At 46.3% G+C, this 21720-nt stretch overlaps 1 protein-coding gene across 1 annotated transcript; it reads left to right on the top strand.

The window, feature by feature from the left end:
* Positions 1-4719: 4719 nt before the first annotated feature.
* On the top strand, positions 4720-7038 carry LOC135369596 (THAP domain-containing protein 1-like). Its single transcript, XM_064603131.1, has 5 exons — positions 4720-4874; positions 4954-5146; positions 5371-5574; positions 5634-5672; positions 6943-7038. Exons 1-5 carry the CDS (start codon positions 4798-4800, stop codon positions 7036-7038), a joined length of 609 nt encoding a protein of 202 aa, XP_064459201.1. The 5' UTR covers positions 4720-4797.
* The last annotated feature ends 14682 nt before the right edge of the window (positions 7039-21720 follow it).

Below are 21720 nucleotides of genomic sequence, written 5' to 3' on the forward strand. Positions count from 1 at the left end.
CTGAACTGGCGCAGAAAGGAAGCCGAAACAGACGGATTCCCTTCTCTATACGATTCCTGCAGCGGTCAACTGAACACATAGGCATCGCACAAGAGTTGTAGAGTCTTCCGCTTTTCAGTCAAAGACAAAATGCAGCGAGGACGGCAAAAACAAACGCATGCAGCACGCCTGCTGTCCGCACCGAGTCTGCTGGACCCAACAACAACAAATAAGTTAATGACCCAATATGCGGCAGGAAGCCGGGGAATTCCCGAAAGAGAGACCACGTGTATGACCTTGGCCAATCCTTGGCCGCGGACGGCGGCAACCGCCGCGGAAAGAGAATTCGATACTCTGTCTCCTATTTAGTGACTCCATGCAGTGCATTCTAGCCACAAGAGCAGTTACGTTCCATCATGATCTATTGTTCGAAATGATGTCAGGCGTGGACGGCACCGTTGTTGCTTTTCATTTCAGCTGCGATGGGCTGTAGTAACATTTGGCGGTGATGACTGCGAGTATCATATTCAGTTTGATGATGATAATGATGATGATGATGGTGGGGGGGGGAAGAGGTACTTCTCATTTCTCCGTTGTGAGCCACGCAAGAGACGCAAAAGAGAGATTAACACTTCCGATCTGTCAGGGAAAATCGAGGGGAGAAGAAAATTCCAGATGCGACCGAGCGACAGCAGCAATGCGCCTGCGCAGTATCTATGGCTGGGCCGTCCGCCAGCTGGTGGTCGTCGCAGGGCACTGTATATCACATGGAACAAAAGACCCCGACTGCATGCGTCCCACGGACAGACATCCAGTTTCTCGCACTTAACCTGATTCTCTCCAGGCCCAGCTCCAGACGTTCCAATCACATTCCCCAGATTCTGTCGTATTGTAATTTTCCCTCATTCATCCATTCGCTGTCTCTTCCCACATGTTAATTGCTCGAAGGTTTCACTTCTGTGTATTTTAGTTTTTCTAGTTTTGTGTGCCTTCTTTTTTTCTTCTTTTTGTCCTCCATTCTGTTCCATGTTGTACATACGTTGTCTGAAGAAGTGCAGACTGCATTAAAGCCTGTGTCACATAATGTTGCTCGATATGTCTCATTCACAGGAATTTTTGCATTTTTTTTATACCAGCGCCAAATTTAAGGACCTATATGACTAATTTCGCGATCTTATTCGGGAGGTTAGGCGGTCTAGACGGTCTAGATGAAAATCTTGCGTGATGAACTAGCACTGGGAACGGGACAGAGAGAAGAGACGACAGGACAGGTGCTAGGACAGGACAGGTGTCGTCTCTTCTCTCTGTCCCGTGCCCAGTGCTCGTTCATCATGCAAAATCAACACCAACATGCCCGTTTTTTTTTTTTTACTTTGATAGACGAAAATCATTTCAAATTTTCAAAATAGCGCCATCTTCAAGGTCAGGAATTGTGGGAAGGATCTGCGAGCTCGCCCTCCAAGCTCCGAGCCGCCTAGGAGGTGACTCAGAGCGAACATCCAAGCACAGAGCAAGCAGATCTGAGCCATTTCGCAATACGCCTTCGGGCCAGCTCCGTGAAGACATATCCGCTCTGAGTGCCTCCGAGCGAATAAACATTAACGCCCATTGTGCGACATTGTATGACGCACGCGGCTCGCTTTTCTGGAAGCTTTTGTTTTGCTTCATTCTCGTATTTCGCTTTGTAAAATTTGTTTGTTTCTCGCACGTTCGAAACATATCAGATAACGAGTACGAACAATCTATGCACGTGAAGGTTATCCCACACTGAACGGAATATCACCACATCACATTATTATTATTTTTTTTTTACACCTATGCGCCACGCCGCCTTCCTTGTCGTTTATTTCAGTATAGCACCAAGCGCCCTCATGTCGTAGGAAAGCGCGACCCCGACCTTCCTACTGTTCATGCGCTGGAGACACCGGCGGACGACGGCTAGGGGTACCGGCTAGAGATAAATAAGGACGGAGTGTGTTCTGGTAGCTCTGCGCAACAGTTCGTGACGTACAGTAATCGTGCTCGAAGGAAATAGCTCAGAAACAAGCATGAAGGTACTCGATTGTTGTCCTATGCCTTTGCAAATGAAACGCTGCCGCGTTATGCCCCGCGCATGTTCCCTTCCTCAATGAATTTACTTTTCTCCTCAAAACTAGCAAACTCACAGAGCCAATACTTTGCACATATATAGCTAGATAAATAAACAAACAAATAGAATGATAACTTTGACACAGCGACGCGTGAACTGCCCCTGCACTCGTGACAAGAAAAAGAAGTACAGGAATTAGCGCGTTTTTGGCGATGCTTCACCCTCCAGACATGAACAGATGAATTTTCTCTATCTTCTAGAAACGCACCAATCACGGCTATTGCCAAGTCAAATAAAGCGGACACGTGGAGACAGCACGTAGTAAAATGCGGACAATAATTGGGAGTACATGAATACCCCTGTCACACGGCAAATTGAATGTCATTCCCAGCGAATGCATTTTGAACCGAATGTCTTTCGTTTGTATTCCATCCAGCTACACGAAGAAAAAGAATGTCATTCGCAAGTGACGTCGCTGTCGATGATTAAGACACCAGTTCGAACACATGAAGCGATATACAGGTGCACTTGATGTATTTTTATTTCTTTTTCTCGAAACTATAGCGCAGCATTGGATTATTTCACCAAATCGTTGCGTTTTGGACGACGCTCACTTTGCCAAGTAAGCTCGAGCGAAGACAAGTGAAAAGCTTATTTGGACCACATTTGGAAACATGGCGACTGGAAACGAGGGTAGTTTGCTGAAAATGAGTGGTAAGCCTCCCTTGCTTGATGTCAAAAGTTATTAATTCGTGATAAAATATCGGAGCATAACTTTTAATTGGTGTTTAATTCCTCCTAAGAATGCGTTCACACGCGCCACCAAATATGACCAACTTTGGAGTTGGCCCCAGTCGGCCGACACCACCAACCACGAACAACTCGAGTTGCTCCGAATCTGTCGCCGACTGAAACTGGGGCCCTATTCCGAGGTGCCTCGCTCGCGCAATCGAGTCGTTTGCAAGCGATGGCACGTGGTGTGTGATGTCATCGAACTACAGCGCCGAGAATTTGGTATTCCTGTGCTTCCAGACGAGCAGCGCGTGAACGACCCTGTCGTTTGACCGATGCGCACGCTTGTTCTGCGGGGAAAGCTCAGCAGAAGGGAACGTGAAAAAGAGCAACTTTCAACACGAACCACCAGAAGACAACTGCCGCCTGGTGCCGACCCTCATAAGCTAGCAACGTGTGTAATGCTTCTTCTTCTTCTCTTTCTTTTTTTTTTTTTGTTCGTTCTATAGAGGTTTCCCGCTCTAGCAATTTTTGCCACGGCTGACAGTGAATACATGCAGTGAAAAGCAGTCGAAGGTGCGAAAGGCAAAGGAACCACTGAACTTCCCAATCCGTTGAGCAGCTACCACATGTAGTTCCGGACAACCGACGGTGTCGGTAGGCGAAGCGATCGAGGCGGCGGGAACGATACATGCCATTTTTGGTATTTCGGGTTACGTCTAACGATCGCGCGCTTGGGTTATTTACCACCGTTCAGCCCGTCGACGTGTTCAACGTCACTGTCACGCGCATCCCAGACGACGACGACAAAGCGATTGCACAAGCGCGTTCGCAAATATCACTTTGTGCATTGGAGATAAAAGCAAACATAGGCAATGAAAGACGACGCAAAAAAAAAAAAGAAAAAAGAAACAAGCTGTGCTTCTTCTTCTTCTTCTTTTTTTTTGTATAATTTCCTCTATCTGCTATGGATTCACCGGTACGCGCTTCACGTCCCACCTCGGAGCAGTTTCACATTGTGCTCGACTATGTGGGGGAGCACCGTAATCTCTTTTCGGATGGGCTGTCCGCTGGCTACGCATCGCAAGACAGAAATAGGGAGTGGTGCGAGCTGGCTACACGTTTGAACGCCAGCGGTGGTGCAGTGATACCCGTTGAGAGGTGGAGAAAGGTGCGTAAATTTGCATCAGATATGAAACACCAACAAAAATCTCAAAATTCGCGCAGCAGTGACGACTGCAATATCCACGTCCTCGGCCCTTGGGACACCGCGGCCCACTCCAGGGCGGCCCTACGTCATGTAGTTGGCTCTTGTGAGGCGACAGGCCTAAAGAACTCATTATGACCCCAGCAGCACTCTCGGACATTACCAGCATCACGATCACGTTCATCATCGCCATCGCCGCTCCGATCATTCCCGTCATCTCTCCTCGTCATCACTCATCATTGTCACCACTCATATTAGACCACCTAGCTATGGGGTAGCGTTCCATTCCTAGAGCGGAAAACCGCCCCCCTTCATGATCAAAATATATACGCTGTTGTTGTTGCAATATTGTTGTTGTTGTTGTTGTTGCAATATTCCACTGCTTGATTGAAGTTGTGTTCAATGGGAACTTTTAGACGTGGACCGACTGGAAAAGCGCCACCAAAGCCAAGGCAGCTCGCATCTCACACCACACGCGGAGGACGGGAGGAGGTCCTCCCTCCGAAAGAATCGCTCTCTGAGCTGGACACAGGGGGGCCAGAAAGCCGCCATTTTTGTAACTACCCCCAAGCGGTCGCTTTCCGCAAAATCGCCATCTTGTCGTGTTCAACGTCACGGAACTATCGCCCAATTACATCTCGGCTTGGCTTGTTTTCTTTATTATGTTTTGTTTCTCCGTCTCAGCTGGTCCGTGTCATCTGCTTCTCCGCTTTCGACGTCCGCTTTGACTTCGCGTGTTTGGCTATTGAATTGCGTTTGCTTGCCACACATGCCACTTCTGTGACAGGCCATGGTAGTGTGTTGTTATTCCGGTTGCGCTAATCGTTCAGAGTTTGCAAGTAAAGAATCTGGCATAACGTACCACCAGTAAGTATATACCCCTGTGCTCTCGGTTTCGATTCGTCTCCTTATGTTGCCTTTGTTTGTTCTCGGCGGTACGTTTTAGCTTTCCCCGAGACGAGTCCTTACGATTGCAATGGGTGAATGCGATCGGGAGACCGGATTGGGTGCCAACGAAGTACAGCCGAGTGTGCTCAAAACACTTCAGGAACGAGGACTTCGACAGAACGTCGCTAACACGCGTGCGCCTGCGGGAGGGTTCCGTTCCTGTCGCACATCCGTCGGTTCAAGTTCACCAGGTACGTTTCGCCATAATTATGGTCGATAATCAATTGCATATAGCCACACTATGGGCCCAGAGCTTGGGTACAAAGGGAATTAATGCAAGGGACATGTTAGCGGTCAAATTTGCCAAGTATTTGCTCGAGGTCAGGCCCTTTGACCACAAAATACGTTCACCAGTTCTTTTGTGTCTTTGGTGTTTAAAAGTCTGGTAAATACAACTCGTTCGTTGTCACGTCAGGAGGAGCATGACTTGCCAGCCAGACGGGAACCTAGCGGGCAAGAACCAATAGGCGTGTGCACGCCTGAACCCGGCACGAGCAACGTGAGCCTGCCTGAGCCTGACACACAGGAGGAGATTGAAGTGAGCATGGCGTCTGGATCTGACACTCAAGAGCCAATGGATGTGGGCCTGCTCGAACCAAAGACACCAGAGCGAATCCATGTGAGCACATATTTGAAAGCCTTTCAAATGTGATGCCGAACAATAGTATGCCGTTACAGGTAGACAGAACTACAAGCACACCTCTTGTGTCTGCTGTGGTAGGTATCATTTTTTTAGCATTTTAACCGCACAGTTTGTTTCACGAGTAAATCTATGGGTTTGTGCTGCCTTCATGTTTTTATTTGTTTTATACGATATATCAATTTCTCAGTCTTGCTTAGTGAAAGATGAACTGTATCGCATGCTAGTCCTTGAGTTGGTTAGCAAGCTTCCTATTCATTGTCATCCCCAGTTGACCATTAGGTCTTACTCAGAATTGAGCCACTTGCTCTGTGGCAGTGGTTGCCCAAACACTGGCCTCCCTTTCTCTTCTCCAAGTGTGTCATGGTTCGGTTTTTCAGGCTGTACAGAAGTTAGACCCAAGGTGTTATGCTCTTACTCATAATCGTGTGTAGGGAATCAACAGCTCAGGCTTCACTACTAAGCCACCTACCACAACTTCAATGTGAAGCCTCAGCAGCACAAACAAATGAACCACAGATGCATTGTGCCTGTCATGCACTTACACATTCAGTGCCTGGCTTGCATGTCACATGTATATAGTGTGCGACATTAAAAACTGATCAGAGCTCTTCATGAAGAGAGCAATAATCCTAAACCAGAGAGTATCTATGTTGCACATGAGTTACAACCAGGTGCTACTTTTGATGTGACACCTGTTTGTAACCCAAGTACCACAAAGGTAGCCTCCGGTTTCCGTTTATCAGTCTCACTGTGATGCACTTAATGATGCACCCTGTATACCAGCACCCTGCAATATATCTATGGCATGACGATCACACAGAAGAGCAAAAATCATGAGAACACAGTAGGATTTAGTTCGGGCAACTATATTTGAAAAGCATTTCCAACGACCATAAAACCACATAAAACCCACTTCCTCACAGGTACCCCAAACAGATCTTGTACAGATTTAAACATGCCCTATGGATGAAAAAAACACTGTTCACTTTAATGCCCATCAATCGCATTTTCCATTAAAATTTCGCACACTGGGTCACTGCTTCGAAGACTACTCCCGCACGGTGTAAACCGAGGTTGTCCGCTACCCCCTCATATCTTGGCTTTAACATGGTGTTCAATGGACCAATCCCAGCATGCGCCTGGCATTTGTCCATACTGGATCCCAGCCGCGAATAATCCTGGATCCGCCCATGCTTTCCACGATACAGCACCAAACTCCATCTACAAGTGCTGCAGGACTTTTGAATCTTTATTTGGAAGTTTTCGTTTTGTTCTGATTATCAAGGGGCCCTGAATGAAACAGTGTTTTAATGATAATGGTTCTTGCGTACACTCTCCTTCCAGTCCAGCCCCACACCAGCCAAGGCTTCCAGCAGTATCAGTTCCGACACACCAGGGCGATTTGAACAGTCGCGCACGGTAAGCCTTCGGAAGTATTGACACTAGGGGCTTCTCTCATTCTCTCTCCACTGCAAATGAAATGTAGCCTTCCTCTTTGCCTCTGAGTATTGGGACTTTACACCGCGGTTGTGTACTTAATTTAATTTCTTTTCAGGGCTCTTCTGTTTGTCTGTTCACAAGCTTGACTTCGAACACTAGCAGGCCTGACCCCATGGTAAGGATTGTGCTCTCAGTGGAAAGACTAGGATGTACATAACTAACGCACAGGGGTTATGATCGTACTGAACATCCTGTGTATTACATTTGTACTGCTATTTCCACGTCTTTCCAGGACACAACCCCCAGTGGCTCAACTCCAAGCACCAGCAGATGTGAACCTTTGGTAAGAATTATACTCGACGTGGAAAAGAATTGCATGTTCATAACTAATACGTTAAGATTCCACTGTAGGTGCTGACTGCACCATTCAAGTATATGTTCCAGGAGCAGGCTTTCAAATACCTTATTTCATACAGTACAGGTGCATAAGGGAAAACCAATTAGACTTGAGCATACAGTTTAAACATATTATTGCCCCTTTCACGTCTACATTTTAGTACAGTGCAGTGCCGTTAGTTGCAGCCTGTTGTATAGTTACTGGCCCGAGGAAACATTTCTCAAATTATCTGTTGCCAGCACTTATTGGTGTTAGCAATGGGTATGAGGGTAGTCCGAGTGAACTAAGAGGGACAGTCTTTCTGACAAAACTGATCTGTCTCTGCTGCAGCGATGCTGGCAACACTTGTAGCCTAATAGTTATAGTTACAAAGCTCAGAGAGTGCTCTATATCATGGAGGGAATTCCCAGCTTGGTATGCATGCTGCTGATTATTACTAACCCCAATACTTGTCACAATGAATTGTACTGTTTGAATCAATAAAGATGGATTTGATCAAGCGCAATGGCGTGGAGAAACTTCTGTGATCTGCATGGCTGACTTTTTGTGATCTACTGTGACCACTGCAATGTGGATCTCTCCTCTAGTGAGTATATGCACAGTGTGTCAAAAAAGGAGCAGTGTTGTGCTACTGTGTCTCGTGATACTAGGTCCTAATTCACAAAGATATAAGGGTGCGATTGCTTCCATTCTGTGCTAGGTAAATACGTCAAGAGTGCTCATAGTAAACAGTTAAATTCGAAACATCCAAGGTCTGTTTATCTGTACGAGTGATACGCTGAGAGCTGGCAGCTCACTATAGGCAGGCTAACTGCCGCATCAGATGTTTTTTTTTAATTTTAGTAAACATAATGTTAGGACAGTAACTGTAGACCTTCATACTTTCTTCGAATAGCCACCATATGAGTAGGTCCTGTACCAGACAGGCAATCATGCTGTGTTGTAAAGGAACTCTGAGCAAGCAGCTCCTACATGTATCTGACCAGAAGCACAACCTGTGCATGACTGCATGGCCTTGCATGTGGCTGCCACGTACTATCTAAATTGTTCACAGCTGAGTATTAATGAGGTTATTGGTACCTGTTGTCTCAGGCGACATCCTCTGAAGACACGCCAGTAAAGGCCTTCCTCAAAAAGGAAGTCAAACGTATAGGCAACCTGCATACCCTCAGCAAAAAACGAATCAAGGCCTTGCAGCAGGCACAAAGACGCATCAAGCAGAAAGTTGCAAAGCTACAGCATGTGATATCCCATCTCACATCTCAGAACATTTTACTTCAAGAACACGCAAGCTGCCTCGAAAACATTGCCGGTGCAAATAAGGACTTGCTGATGAGGCAGTCAGCAAAAAGTGAGGGGACAAGCTTGCCTCATAAGTACAGCCCAGAGTTACGAGCGTTTGCACTTACCTTACATTTCTATTCGCCACGTGCATATAACTATGTAAGGCAGGTCTTTGACACGTGTCTACCCCACCCACGTACGATACGGAAGTGGTACCAGTCAGTCGAAGGTGAGCCAGGGTACTCAAAAGAAGCGCTGTTAGCCCTGCAGATGCGTGTTACGGACAACAACCAGAAAGCACTGTCAACTGTATGCAGTCTTATGGTTGATGAGATGGCGATTAGGAGGCATGTCGAGTGGGATGGGAAAAGGACTTATGGCTTCGCAACCGTTGGGCTAACCTCGGAGGATTCTTGTGCTGTAGCAAAGGAGGCATTTGTCATCCTACTTGTTTCGCTACATGAGCAGTGGAAGCTGCCGATAGGATACTTCCTTGTAGATGGAATAACTGGCGAGCAAAGAAGTAACCTTGTCCTTCAAGGCTTGTCTCTTGTGCACAATGTTGGAGTGAAGGTTGTATCTGTTACCTGCGACGGTGCTGCAGCAAACTTGTCAATGTTGCATAACTTAGGATGCTCGCTGCAGTTTGAAAATCTAAGGACCAGCTTTCCCCATCCTGACACAGCCGAGCCCATAAGCGTATTTCTTGACGCTTGCCACATGCTGAAGTTAATACGAAATGCATTTTCTCACTTCAAGTCCTTCATTGATGAAGATGGCAAGGAAATATCATGGGACTACATAGAGGCACTCCACTCACTTCAACAGAAAGAGGGGCTCCATGCCGCAAATAAACTAAGGAGAGCGCATGTTCAGTGGCAGCGGCAGCCCATGAAAGTCAATCTTGCTGCAGAGCTTTTAAGCATGAGCATTGCAGATGCCATACATGAGTGTCGTGATCTAGGTGTATCAGGGTTTGAGGACTCGGAGGCAACTGAGAGGTTCCTGAGAGTTATCAATAATGTGTTCGATGTGTTGAACTCCGTCAATATGCACCAGAAGTCATGGAAGAGGCCGCTCTGTCCGGAAAACATCGAAAGGGCACGCACAATGTTTCAAATAGCCACAACATACATTTGCAGTCTACGGAGGAGCAACTCTGGGCCACTTCTTGTGCAGACTAACCGGAAAACTGGGTTTCTTGGTTTCATCACATGCTGCAAGAGTGCCATCGAGCTCTATGACTTTCTCCACTCTAAGAACCTTGTGACATACTTCCCAACACATCGCGTCAGTCAAGATCATCTGGAACTGTTCTTTGGTTTAGTACGTTCGCACGGAGGATACAACAATAATCCTACTGCAAGGCAGTTTGCAGCAGCATACAAAAGATTGATCATTAACACCGAAGTGGAAGCCTCTCATAAAGGAAATTGTTTACCACTCGAAAATGTCTCCATACTGCACGTCAGCAGCGCTAGACAGCCCCTATCGGAAGACATAATTAACTGGACATCAAGAGGAAGAAGCATACCTGCAGAAGAAGTGACTCTACAGGAGGATCTACGTGAGCATAACTACTTCTCAGACCCAACGGAGCCATCAACTTTTGGTGAAAGAGTGATAGTGTACATTGCAGGACGTATAGTGTGCTACCTATGCGAGTATCTGAAATGTGACATCTGCATCTCCCACCTGACAGTCCGTACACCTTCCCTCTACCATTCACTAATACAACAAAAGGATTACTTTCACAGACTTCCCTATCCATCTGATGATGTGATCACCATTTGCAGGAAATCTGAGAAGCTGCTGCGTGCAGCTCTTTTCCAGGAGGGCATATCATCGGCAACACTTCTGCAAAGGTTAATCTTACAAGTGCTGGAGTCTATGATGGACAGGGGTGTGTTCAGCTCCATACGTAATGACCACATGCTCGAACAGACGTCACTTGAAAATCACTACTTTCATCTAATACGATCTATTGCTCACAAATACTTAAGCATACGCATTCATCACGCTTGCAGACTACGTACAGAAGAGTTGCACAAGATTAGATGCCGGCAAATGTACACTAAGCTTACCCAGTTCAAAGGACAATAGTTGCCTTAGGAGCCAAAGTACATGCCACTGTGATTTGTTATTATATTTGCCCTAATAAGTTGTTGTTCCCAATGATAAATGTGTACTAATTGGGCCATAATACTGTCATCTGCATTCATATTCCAATACTATACCCAGACGTTGCCCCAGTCCTGAAGCAGTGTCAGCAAAAAGGATTTCTTAGCACGACAGGAGAGAGCAGCCCTACAGCTATAATTACAGGAGAAACGCAAGTACTGCAGCTGATAGACTGGAACAAACGCTGGCAGGCTGCTTGAGGAATGATTGTGTGTGCGCATGAAAGTGAGATTTCGGTGCCTGATGCTGAAAACTGCTACAAGCTTTGTTGCTTTCGGGGTGATTTGGAGGGAAAAATTTTCGAGCACAGTGAGAATGCAATTTATTGCTTAGAACGTTTTGTCAGTTGCAAAAATGCAGAAGTCACACTGCCTCCTTCCTTTGGTTGTATACTCAGCCCGGCTTTTGCAAGCAAAACAAAGCAGTCTGTTGAGAAATCAGCTTTACAGGCACAGTATGAGGTGACAGAAATCAGCAGACCTAGCGTGAAACAATGCGCGCAGGCTGCATTTCAGGTACTACGGTAATTCTTCAAATGTATTATCAGTGATTGTGCCTTATAAATAATGTGAGGTGAATGGAGGAATTACAGTTTTACCCAACAAGTAAAGTGGCACAAGTAACAAGCTCTCCTACAGCATTATTTCGTTTTTCAGACATCCCACTGTCTTCTAATTGTATTACACTTGGAGACCTACTTTTCTACTACAACGCGACAGTAATAACCAAGGCTGGATGATCTTATAAAATGAAACGGACAAAAACAAACGAACGGCGTTACAATGTTTACATCGACCCAGGTCGCGGTTCGTGGGCGCCGCCATGTTTATGGTCACGTGTGAACACGACAAGATGGCGCCTACTGGCACGCTCTCGTGTATGGGCGATTGCATTGAAGGGCCGCCCTGTGGAGCTGGAGGAGCGGCTCGCCTCTCTGATAGGGCAAGTGACGACGACCGGGATGCAGGAGACTCCAGATACGGGCACTGCCGGCCTCGGAGTCCGCATCAACGGTCATTTATATGGCACCGCCCGAGGCCGCTTCTGCCTCAGAGATCGATGGAGGCAGGTCGACGTGTACATAGGTTCCGACCGCGTTGGCCTCGATAGCAGCCACGCGAAGCAAACTTGCAGCCATCTCCGTTGAATGCTCTCGGCTAATCGACAGGCCAAATGACTGGGTCCGAAAAACCCCTCGTGCACCGACACTCAGCCAATAGTGTCGTTCACAAGCGACACGTTTAGAAGGCAAGGAAATACCAAACGCTGAGACGGCACCGTCTTGAAGTTGGCCAGTCTGAACGAGGGGTAATGGTTTTTCGTTGTTCTTGTTGCTACATCTCTCCTGACGAGGGTGCGCAGTCGGTGCGAGAGGGAAAATGTGTTCCTCGAACTCATTCGCGTGTGTTGCCATTTGCTTTCACCATGTGACACGGAACGAATGTCATTTGCTGAGAATGGCATGCATTGATTTGCCGTCTGAGAGAGGTCTTACACGTAAGGTGCAACACGGTATAACTGCGGTAATGCGACCACCTGGGGTCCTTTAATCTGCGCCGGGAATCTCCGACACAACCTTGCTGTAGGCAACCACATACCAGAGCTATTTATAGAGAGAGTTTGACCACTCTCTGATGTTTTGCTGCCGCATGGGTGGAGCCCGTTTTGACGTCTGAGTCGCCCAAAGAGAGCAAAGCCCAAAAAGATGAGAGCCCAAAAAGCATGAATCAAAGCGGAATCCGCTCATAAGTAGGGTTCGGGATTTTCGGAGTTTATTTCTGGGCGTTACCGGAGGATGTTTTTCGGAGTTTATTGTTTTTTAAGAAACCGCAGTTTTTCGGAGTTTATGATTTACAGCTCAGTTAATACCAGAAATTCAGAACAAATTGACGACGCACGCACAGTTGTCCAGCGGAAACGCAGTTGTCACATTTATTGCTTCAACACTAAAGAGACACAAGCTTAACAATACAAGTGCGACGCACTCTGTTAGAGTTCGGTAGTACTTACATACGACAAGCTCTGCATCGCGATCGCGGCACGATATGAACTCCTCGAAATCAGAGTACATCCTGACGTAGTCGCAGGGCAGCTTTCGCTTGCGTCCCATCTCGTCGTCAGTGCTGTAACTATTTGCCCTTTCAAAAACACCACTCCGTATGACCTCGGTTCGATGCTTATTGCTTAGGTCACGTGTAGGACAAGGAAATCGGGAAACAGACTGGGGACATCCCGGGCGGTGAACCCACGTCACCGAAATCACCCAGGCAGTGGCGTTTCTAGAGCTACCTGCGCCCATGGCAACATGGTTAACATGATGTCCTGGGGGATGCGTTTTCGTGTGGTCCGCACTAGGTTTCACACTATAACCTCTCTAATGGCGGGTGCTTTAGATCATTTATGAATGTGCCAGGTTGAGTGCCCGACCTGGCACATCTACACCCGACCATATAATGGCGCCCCTGTTCACCTGGCGCCCATGGCACCTGTCCACACCTGCCACACCCTAGATACGCCACTGCACCCAGGTCACGGAAATAATTATTATGTTGCCGTGGGGCCGTGATCTTGACCGCTGTGAGTGGCTCCTGGCGATCACGTGGTTTGGGCGCCCGCTATTTGGGCCCCGCGCCCGTTATGGGCGCCCGCGTGGTTTGGACGCCCGCTGGACCATTGCGTATATGGGAGCTTCCGGGGGATGATATATCCACGACGTATTCATTAGAGTGTTTCCCACGCATCGGCGTCCAGTTGTGGCGTCGTAACATGTAGTCAGTTTGAGAAAGTCTGTGTGTATATTCAAGGTGCATTAAAGCTATGCAAAGTGCTCGTCCCTGTGTTGTTCCCTGTTTCGTATAACTATCGAGAGAGGCTCGCACACGGATGATTAACCCTCAAAGCAAAACTGTCTCTAAGATAGTCGTGATTCATCAACGTGAGATCGAGTCTTCCAACTGTGCTAGGGTCTGTTTGACAGCGCGTTGACAACACGGTGACGGACGTAGTTCGCCTCAACTGCAGCCTTCCGCAAAGGCAAAGCCTGAAAGTGCACTGCGATATGTCATATTTACTACAAGAAAAGACGTGAATGATCCAGTTGTTACTCAAAATTATCTGGAATGCATTTGGAAATGAACGATTCTTGCGATTTGATAAAAGCCTCTGTAATTCGCTTCCCATTGGCTTTTCGAATCGTCAGAATCGGTCGTTTGGTTCGTGCACAAACGACTCGCTTAAAACTCCCTATTATCTTGGCTGTAGCGCGATTGTTTTTCGTTGGTGGATCGGATTTGGCGGCTCCGTGCCGAATTTCGTTGCCCCACGCGGATTCGGGTGCTGGCTCCAATTATCGACCAGTGTTATTCACCATAAGTTAGCTGTTGTCAATTAGTCTGCGCAAGGACGCCACGTTTGGTTATGTGACATTGGAAAACATATTGCCGCACCGGAGTCACATTAGGAGGGTATACCGTTAGTTGCTGCTGTACACGCGCAATTACGAGAGGAACTTGTAAAAACACACGCTGCTGCCTCATTCGGCACGCAGTAAGACGCCTGAGACGCATCCCCATGTTTTCCTGTCATGTTGCTCCAAGGCTCTCAAAGGCTGCGCGTGATGTCATGTGAAAAAGCCTCATTTCCCGCGTGTGGCTGTGCATTTTAGGCGGCTTATTTTCAATTGGGGGACCATAAAACATTTATTAATCCGTTAGCGTTAGGAGTGTCAACATGGAAAAAGCGGTGTGTGTGTGTATGTGTACGTGTATGAGATGGTGAAGCCTCACCGACGCCAAGGTATAAGTGGACATATAAAGGGGGTATCAGAGAGTAAATGTAAATGGAGGTAGATGATAGGAAACTGAAGTAGTTGAAGGTAGTTATGAGTAAGAGGTAGGAGTAATTAAAAGTAATTAAAACAATGAAGTTGAGTTTAAAGGTAATGAATGCAAGATATATGTATTTAAGAGAAAGATTAAAGATTGCGGAAGGTAACCGCAGGTTACCGGAGCTAATTAAATGTACTTCAAGGTAATTAACGTCAATTAATGAGAATTGAGAATGATTGAAACATGTAAACGCAATTAAAGGGAATCAAATTAAAATCAAGATTACGTCAGGCAACCTGCGGTTACCTTCGATAATTAAAGGGAAATTGTAGGTAATTGAGGTTAATTAAATGGACTTACAGATAGTAATTGAAAGTGTCCACCCGGATGTTAAGTATAGACCGGAGGTGGAGAACCGGAAGTCCAGAAGTGGATACCGGAGCTCAAGTATAAACGGGAAGTGGACAACCGAAAGTTGGGTCTAGACCGGAAGTGGATACCCTGAAGTCAAGTATAGACTGGAAAAGGCGCTTAATGCTAACGCATTTCTCTCGCATTTACCGCTAAATCACCACAGATTTTTTTTTCTAGCAGTTTATTTTGTAACGGGGATTTCGACCACTGACTTTTTCTAAGGAGAGAAAATGACCCGGTAAACAGTTATAGAATTATTACGGTTAGTTATCACATTACAACGAACATTTATCGCCGAGTTTTTCAACGTGATCCGCTATGTTTGCCCAGCAGGCAAAGGCACTTCGGCGGCAGAGTCTTGTGACGGCGACACTGTCCTGACCTAAGCTGGACTAACCTCACCGAGATGCGCTAGCCTAACCTAACACTTCCTACGTTTCACAAGATGGCAATCTTTAAATCCGTTAGGCTTAGAAAGGCCGTGGTTCACTTCCTGTAGAAGTGTGTGACGGCCAGGGTTGAAAAAAATCCGTATATTTTTAAAAAGATCCTCTCCGGTGGGCTTTTTTGGATAAAACCCGGAAATTTCTGGATATTTTTGGAGAATATATATACAATGAAAAAGTGGCTAGGAAGCAAGCGAGCTGGTGAAGATGATGCATAATGTAAAACCCCGAGACTAGGGAACACGAAGGGACATATATAGACAAGCCTAGAAATGTGACACAGAGTAAAAACAAATGTGTTTTGCTGTTCTTCTTGATTTCGGTTGACCTCTTATAGCTTCGGTTTATGAAACTGCCTGTCCCAGTAACATTGAATGAGTTTCCGTTGTTTTCTGAAAGGTTAGAGTCCCGTGCACGCGTGGGTGAATGGCGCAAACTCTCCACGCCTGGATTAGCTGTCGTACTTAAGTTACAATGGCTCCAGGAAGCAGAAGAAAGCCTCTTCCTGAATGGGCAGAAGTAGAAGAAAATGGGAAACAAGTTAAATCTGAAAAGTTCAAAAAGTCAAGTGAAAAAGTTGAAAAAGTTAAACGTTCATGTTGCACGTACCAGGGCTTTTGTAAACAGTCAACACTACAATAAAATAGAGCGCGAGTTTTCCGTGTGACGTTGAATTAAGATTGTCTTTCACATCACATCTGGACAGAAGCTACAAAAAATCCGGATTACATTGTGTGGATAAAATAAAAAAAAATCCACCGGATAAAATCCATGTGGATTAAATCCAAACAACCCTGGTGGCGGTTCGCAACCGACGCGTGGGTCCACGCTGAGAGGAAGCACACAACATGCCAGATTTTGTGCCACACATATTTAATATGAGCGCGGAATGAGAAGGTTGGCTCATAGATCGTCGTCTTCTTCCTATTCGTGGTCGCCCTGCCTTGTTAGCAGCTGCAGCTGCAGCGGCCGCTGCCTTGTCTCTTGGCTTGCTCCCTCCCGCCGTGTCTGTGCTGGAGCATTGTTTTTCCTTCGGGGGCTGTGACACAACTGCCTTCTCCCTCGGATGGTGATCGAGAGTTCGATAGCAAACCGAAGAAACGGACACTTTCCGAGAAGCGACAGAGATGGGGTCGATCGACGGTGTCGCATTCCACCATTTCGACTGTAGGAACTGGACGGCGTCCCCGAAACCATAAATAACGTTCGTGTAACGGCTGGGCTGTTCTTTTCACGTCCATTTGAGCTGTGAGGTTAAGCAGTCACACCTGGTCCTTCACAAGGTTGTGTTACTCGATCAAATGCATAAAAAATAAGAAAGGTTCTCGACCACACAATTTTATGAATCTTATATTTTTAATTTCCGCATACGACCCTCTTTGACTCGCATATGCAATACTTACTTTTCGAACGCTTTCAATACTTTTTAAAAACCCAGTGGTCCGGATAAGGAACTATACCCCCTCTGACTATATTTCTCGAGGAATGCAGGCAGTGGTTTACCCAGAAATTTCTGGCTGTCTGAATTTCAGAAAGGCTGTTGGGCTCCGCAGGGGTGTCTTTACATGCTTTTGACGAAATATTGTGCAATCTCACAAAATTTTACGGGTTTAGGGGGTCTCTTGCACATTTTGGGGGGTGTTAGGGGCTTGTAGGGGGGGAGGGGGATGGTCTGGATAAATCACTGAATGCAGGCTTGACCACCAGGTACATGCAACTTCTATTGAGGACTGCATGCTGCACAGCAAGTAACAAACAAGCGACACACACAGAACAAACGATACCATCTGAGTGCGTTAATAGCACCCGATTTCATCCCGAATTCTGCAAAAAAACAAACACATTGTTGGCCCCATTCCTCTTCCTGGATACCCATTACAATTTGGCGGCCAAAGCAGGGCTCGAAATTTCAACGTCCCACTGCAACATCCGCCATCTTGCAGCGCAGAGTAACTCCAGCCGTTCGAAAATTCCCGCGGAAGGGTGGCGACTCCAGGGTCACGTGACGCTACGCCATACCCAACTCGCGGGTTACTCGGGTTGAATGAAAAACATGCCCGATCGTAAACAACAATTAGCACCAATATGGCGTCGCCGACCGACTGACGACGCTGGACAACAACGGAGCACGGCGAGGGAAGTAGTGGAAAGCAGGGAAGTAGAGGGGGTAGAGGGCAGCAGTGACGTGGCACGACGCGCTTCAAGTTGGGCTCTTCCTAATGGGCAAACTCGCAAACGGCTCTGCCGCGCACGTGTGGATTGCCGGTCGAGTGCGCTAACCAATTACGCTACGCTGGCACCTGCATGACGGCTGTCATATTTCAGTTGTTCATGTTCTTAGGCACCTTGTGGCTTGTCTGTGGCGTGTTTCAGCATCAGAAAAGTTGGTTTCCATTTCCATCACGTTCATCAGATACAGCTGCCTCGTACTTTCGTTGTATGTATGTGTGTGTGTGTACGAGAAGAAATGTGGGAGAGAAGACGAGGAGAGCGAGTGTAGGCCTATAATAAGTCGACGGAAAGCAGATGCCCACGTATAGTGTAATGTAATTGACAATTGTAACTGATGTGATTGTAATAATATAATTGGTTGGCTGCTACCGTGTTTCTTCTGACGATGGAATCTGTATAAGTTCCGAAACGCCAAACTGTCTGTTTTAACTGTTGCGTACACCAGTGCATATTTTAGACGTTCAGGAAAGAGCCTAATTAGTTAGCGCACTCGACCGGCAATCGAGAGGTGCGTGGTTCGTGTTCAGCCACTGTCTGGCTTTTCGACGACTGCCATATTCCAGTGTGAAGTTCAACAAGTAGTGCTTTTCTCATATATATTTGTGGTATCTAATCTATCCTTGTGCTATCTATATAGTTGATATTGCGATCCAGCGTGGGGTTAACGCAGAAAACAGCCTTTGAGAATGATAATACTGTGCCCACTCCAAGTACAGTAGATTTCGGGCACTAAATATTTCCGTGATACCTGAGTAAAACCTAGGCAATTTTTCCTTGCAGTGTTTTGAAAGAGTGCTGCCGTACTATATGGTCTACCGCAATTACCCCTACGACGCCGTCCTCGGGGACTGTCACATAAGTAAACTGCTCTGTCCGATCAAGGGTGACTCGTTGAAAGTTCAAGTGTCGTACATCTTAAATGGATCTGTGTAAGTACAATGCGGTATGTGACAAAGGGCTCCTTTGAAACTCAAAACAAAATGAACTTTTACATATTTTAAACGCCGATTTTCGAATTGTTACGGCTTTGATAAAAATATGTGCAACAGGTCATTCGATCATAGATATCATAAAATGATTTCTATGCATTCGATAGACCAGGCATTCCAATATATTACCGTATTTTCACGCGTATTAGCCGCGGCTTATCCGCGATTTATTTTTTTCGCGGACGCTCTGCGGCTTATCCGTGGGTGCGGCTTATCTGGTGACTATTTTTTCCCTGGGACTTTCCCCATACCCCGGGTTAAACGAAAGGGCCGACAGTGCCTCATGTTTTTCGGAACAGGACCGCCCTGCCAGTGCACGAACAATACCGAACAGGGGCGGGTCCACACCGCATTAGAGTGGACTAACCCGTCAATCCAGGAAAAACATGCAACAAGGGCACAATCCGATCTTAGTAGAACACTAGAACTGACCTCGTTTGTTATACATCATGCCGACACCGGAATGTGGACAGGGTTTGTAGCCTTCCCCACGGTCTCCTTTTTCGGCAGACCCACAGGAAGGGTTCAATACACCTGTCATCAGGATAAAACGTGGTCAGCTAAGCGTCAGTTCTCATTTGACGAGAGCAGCAGCATTCGTGGACACGGGCACGGCAGTTAGAGGTGAGGCATGGCTCCAACGCTGAGGCACAGCCACGACAGCGGCTTCAAACTAAAAGTCGTCGACTTCGCGGACAAGTACGGGAACAGGGCAGCTGGCAGGGAGTACGGCGCTGACGAGCGTTGAGCGTCTCTGTTGATTTTGTATGTGCATCACTGGTTTAGCGCACAAAGCAGTCGCGTCGTATTACCCGCGGCTTATCTGCGAGTGCGGCTTATCTGCAAAAACATTTTCAAAATGTATCTAAAAACGAGTCCTGCGGCTTATCTGCGGTGCGGCTAATACGCGTGAAAATACGGTACACTGAGTTACGATAAACGTATTATTTACAAGAAGCTGGGCGTTTTCTCTCTCTCTCCCTCTACTACAGTTGATAATTCAGGTGTAGTCATTTCACGCAAATTCACGTTCCATGTTCGAGTACATTATTCACTGAAAAGCTGTCTGAGCAGTAACTTCAATGTAAACCCTTTCATTGGAAACCGACTATAGAGTTTATTCACTGACGTCACCCCTTCTTCTTTTAACGCAGAATATTGCTTATTGTTTACACGGCGGTTGTCGTCACGTTTGACCGTCACGCAACACACCGGGAATCTCTTGGAATAAAAAGCGTCTAGGAATATGTAGTGTTTGGATCGAACGATTCGTAAGACATGTACTACGCAGCACTAGGTAGACATACCGAATACACAGGGTGATTTTTTTAAAGCTACCAGAGCAGCAGATATGCCGTTTTACAGGTGGGCTATAAGCCCAGGCGGACAATCTCTCGAGGAACGTACGTAACTACTCGATGACTAATTACCTACTTTTATACAGAGTAGTGCATTAGAGACAACGTACTTGCTTCAGTGTGCACTATACATGCTAACCGTTTGCTCGGTATTGCGTTTGTTTTATCGCATCCACGCATGACAGGCGAAATTGTCGTTTTTGAAGAAAGTATTAATTTGGGCCTATTGGTCACACATAATAAAATAGCTAAAACAGCGATGAAAACAAATAAGGACGCAGTGTGTCCGCCCCGTCTCCTCCTTGTGTCCGTCCCCGTCTCCTCAGGTTTCTAGCACTGTTTTGGCGATTTTATTATGGCGTTTTTGTTTCCTTTCCTTTCTTTCGGGGAGGCGGTTTTGTTTGTGGCAGTAGCCGAATTCGTCATGTGATCAATTACCCTTGTGATCTATCCCTTTTATTTTTTTCAACATAAACATCATCACAAGTACCTAAGGTTAATTAATTAACTATTTATTTAGGGTATTTCGTGGAAAAGCCAGATAGCAGAATGGGAGACAATCCTCTCCTCGTTGAAAGCCATTCTATTTATTTAACAAAACCATCAAACGAGCACATGCTTTGAAATGTCGCCGAAGTTTGATATACTCGACGAATTATTATTTTTATCAATCCGAATTGCTTTAAATTTTACCGGCGTATGTTCTTCAGACTTTTTCGGATAAGTTCGAAAATCTGGAATCCTAGTTATTGCCACACATACCGACGGCCAAGGTATATGTACGGACATCGAGTGGATCACACACACGTTCGTTCATATATAGCATTTGTGTACATTCCTTCAAATTATTCGATACGTGAAAATATTTTGCCTAATGACCTTTCTGAAAGTTATCAGCTGTTGCTCACCAACTACCACGTCTATGTGATTCTAGCACCGTGGACAACAGATCCTTCCGCATTTCATCATCACCGTGTTACTCTGTCAAGAACAGGGTTCACTATCCACTTGGTAAAGGTAGGTATCAAGAGTTTACACTGTAACTTTCACATTTTATGACTAGACATTGCGTCGACTCAACAAATAACTTTATTAAACTAGCGAAAAGTTTTGTGGCTAGATCAATACCTTTTCATGTGCCATCTCCATCGGCAGATGCGTGGTCTGCATCTCCACGTATGGTCATTAATACAAAATAATGAATGTTTCTGGAGCGAAGGGCTATCACAATAACTAGAAACCAACGTTGAGAAGCGCAACGCTCCAGCAACATTGCTGCAATGATAGATACCGTGCCAGTAAGGTGTTACACGCGCTCTCCGACTTGTTTCTACAAGGTCTGTGCACGGTTCGCACTTTTGAGTTGGTTCGAATTAGTTGATCAGTGTTTTAGAAGTGGACCGATTTGATGGATTTGGTCGACTGAAAGTTACGTGCTTCTAAGACTCCCTGTTGACTTTCTGACAGCAAACGTCACGTGCAGAAGGCGAAGTACTTGTTGGCCCGTGAAACCACCTGACTTGGCTGTCTTGTCTCCGCTGCGCAGGAATTTTA

Source organism: Ornithodoros turicata, chromosome 1 (assembly GCF_037126465.1).
Source record: "Ornithodoros turicata isolate Travis chromosome 1, ASM3712646v1, whole genome shotgun sequence".
Taxonomy (NCBI): domain Eukaryota; kingdom Metazoa; phylum Arthropoda; class Arachnida; order Ixodida; family Argasidae; genus Ornithodoros; species Ornithodoros turicata.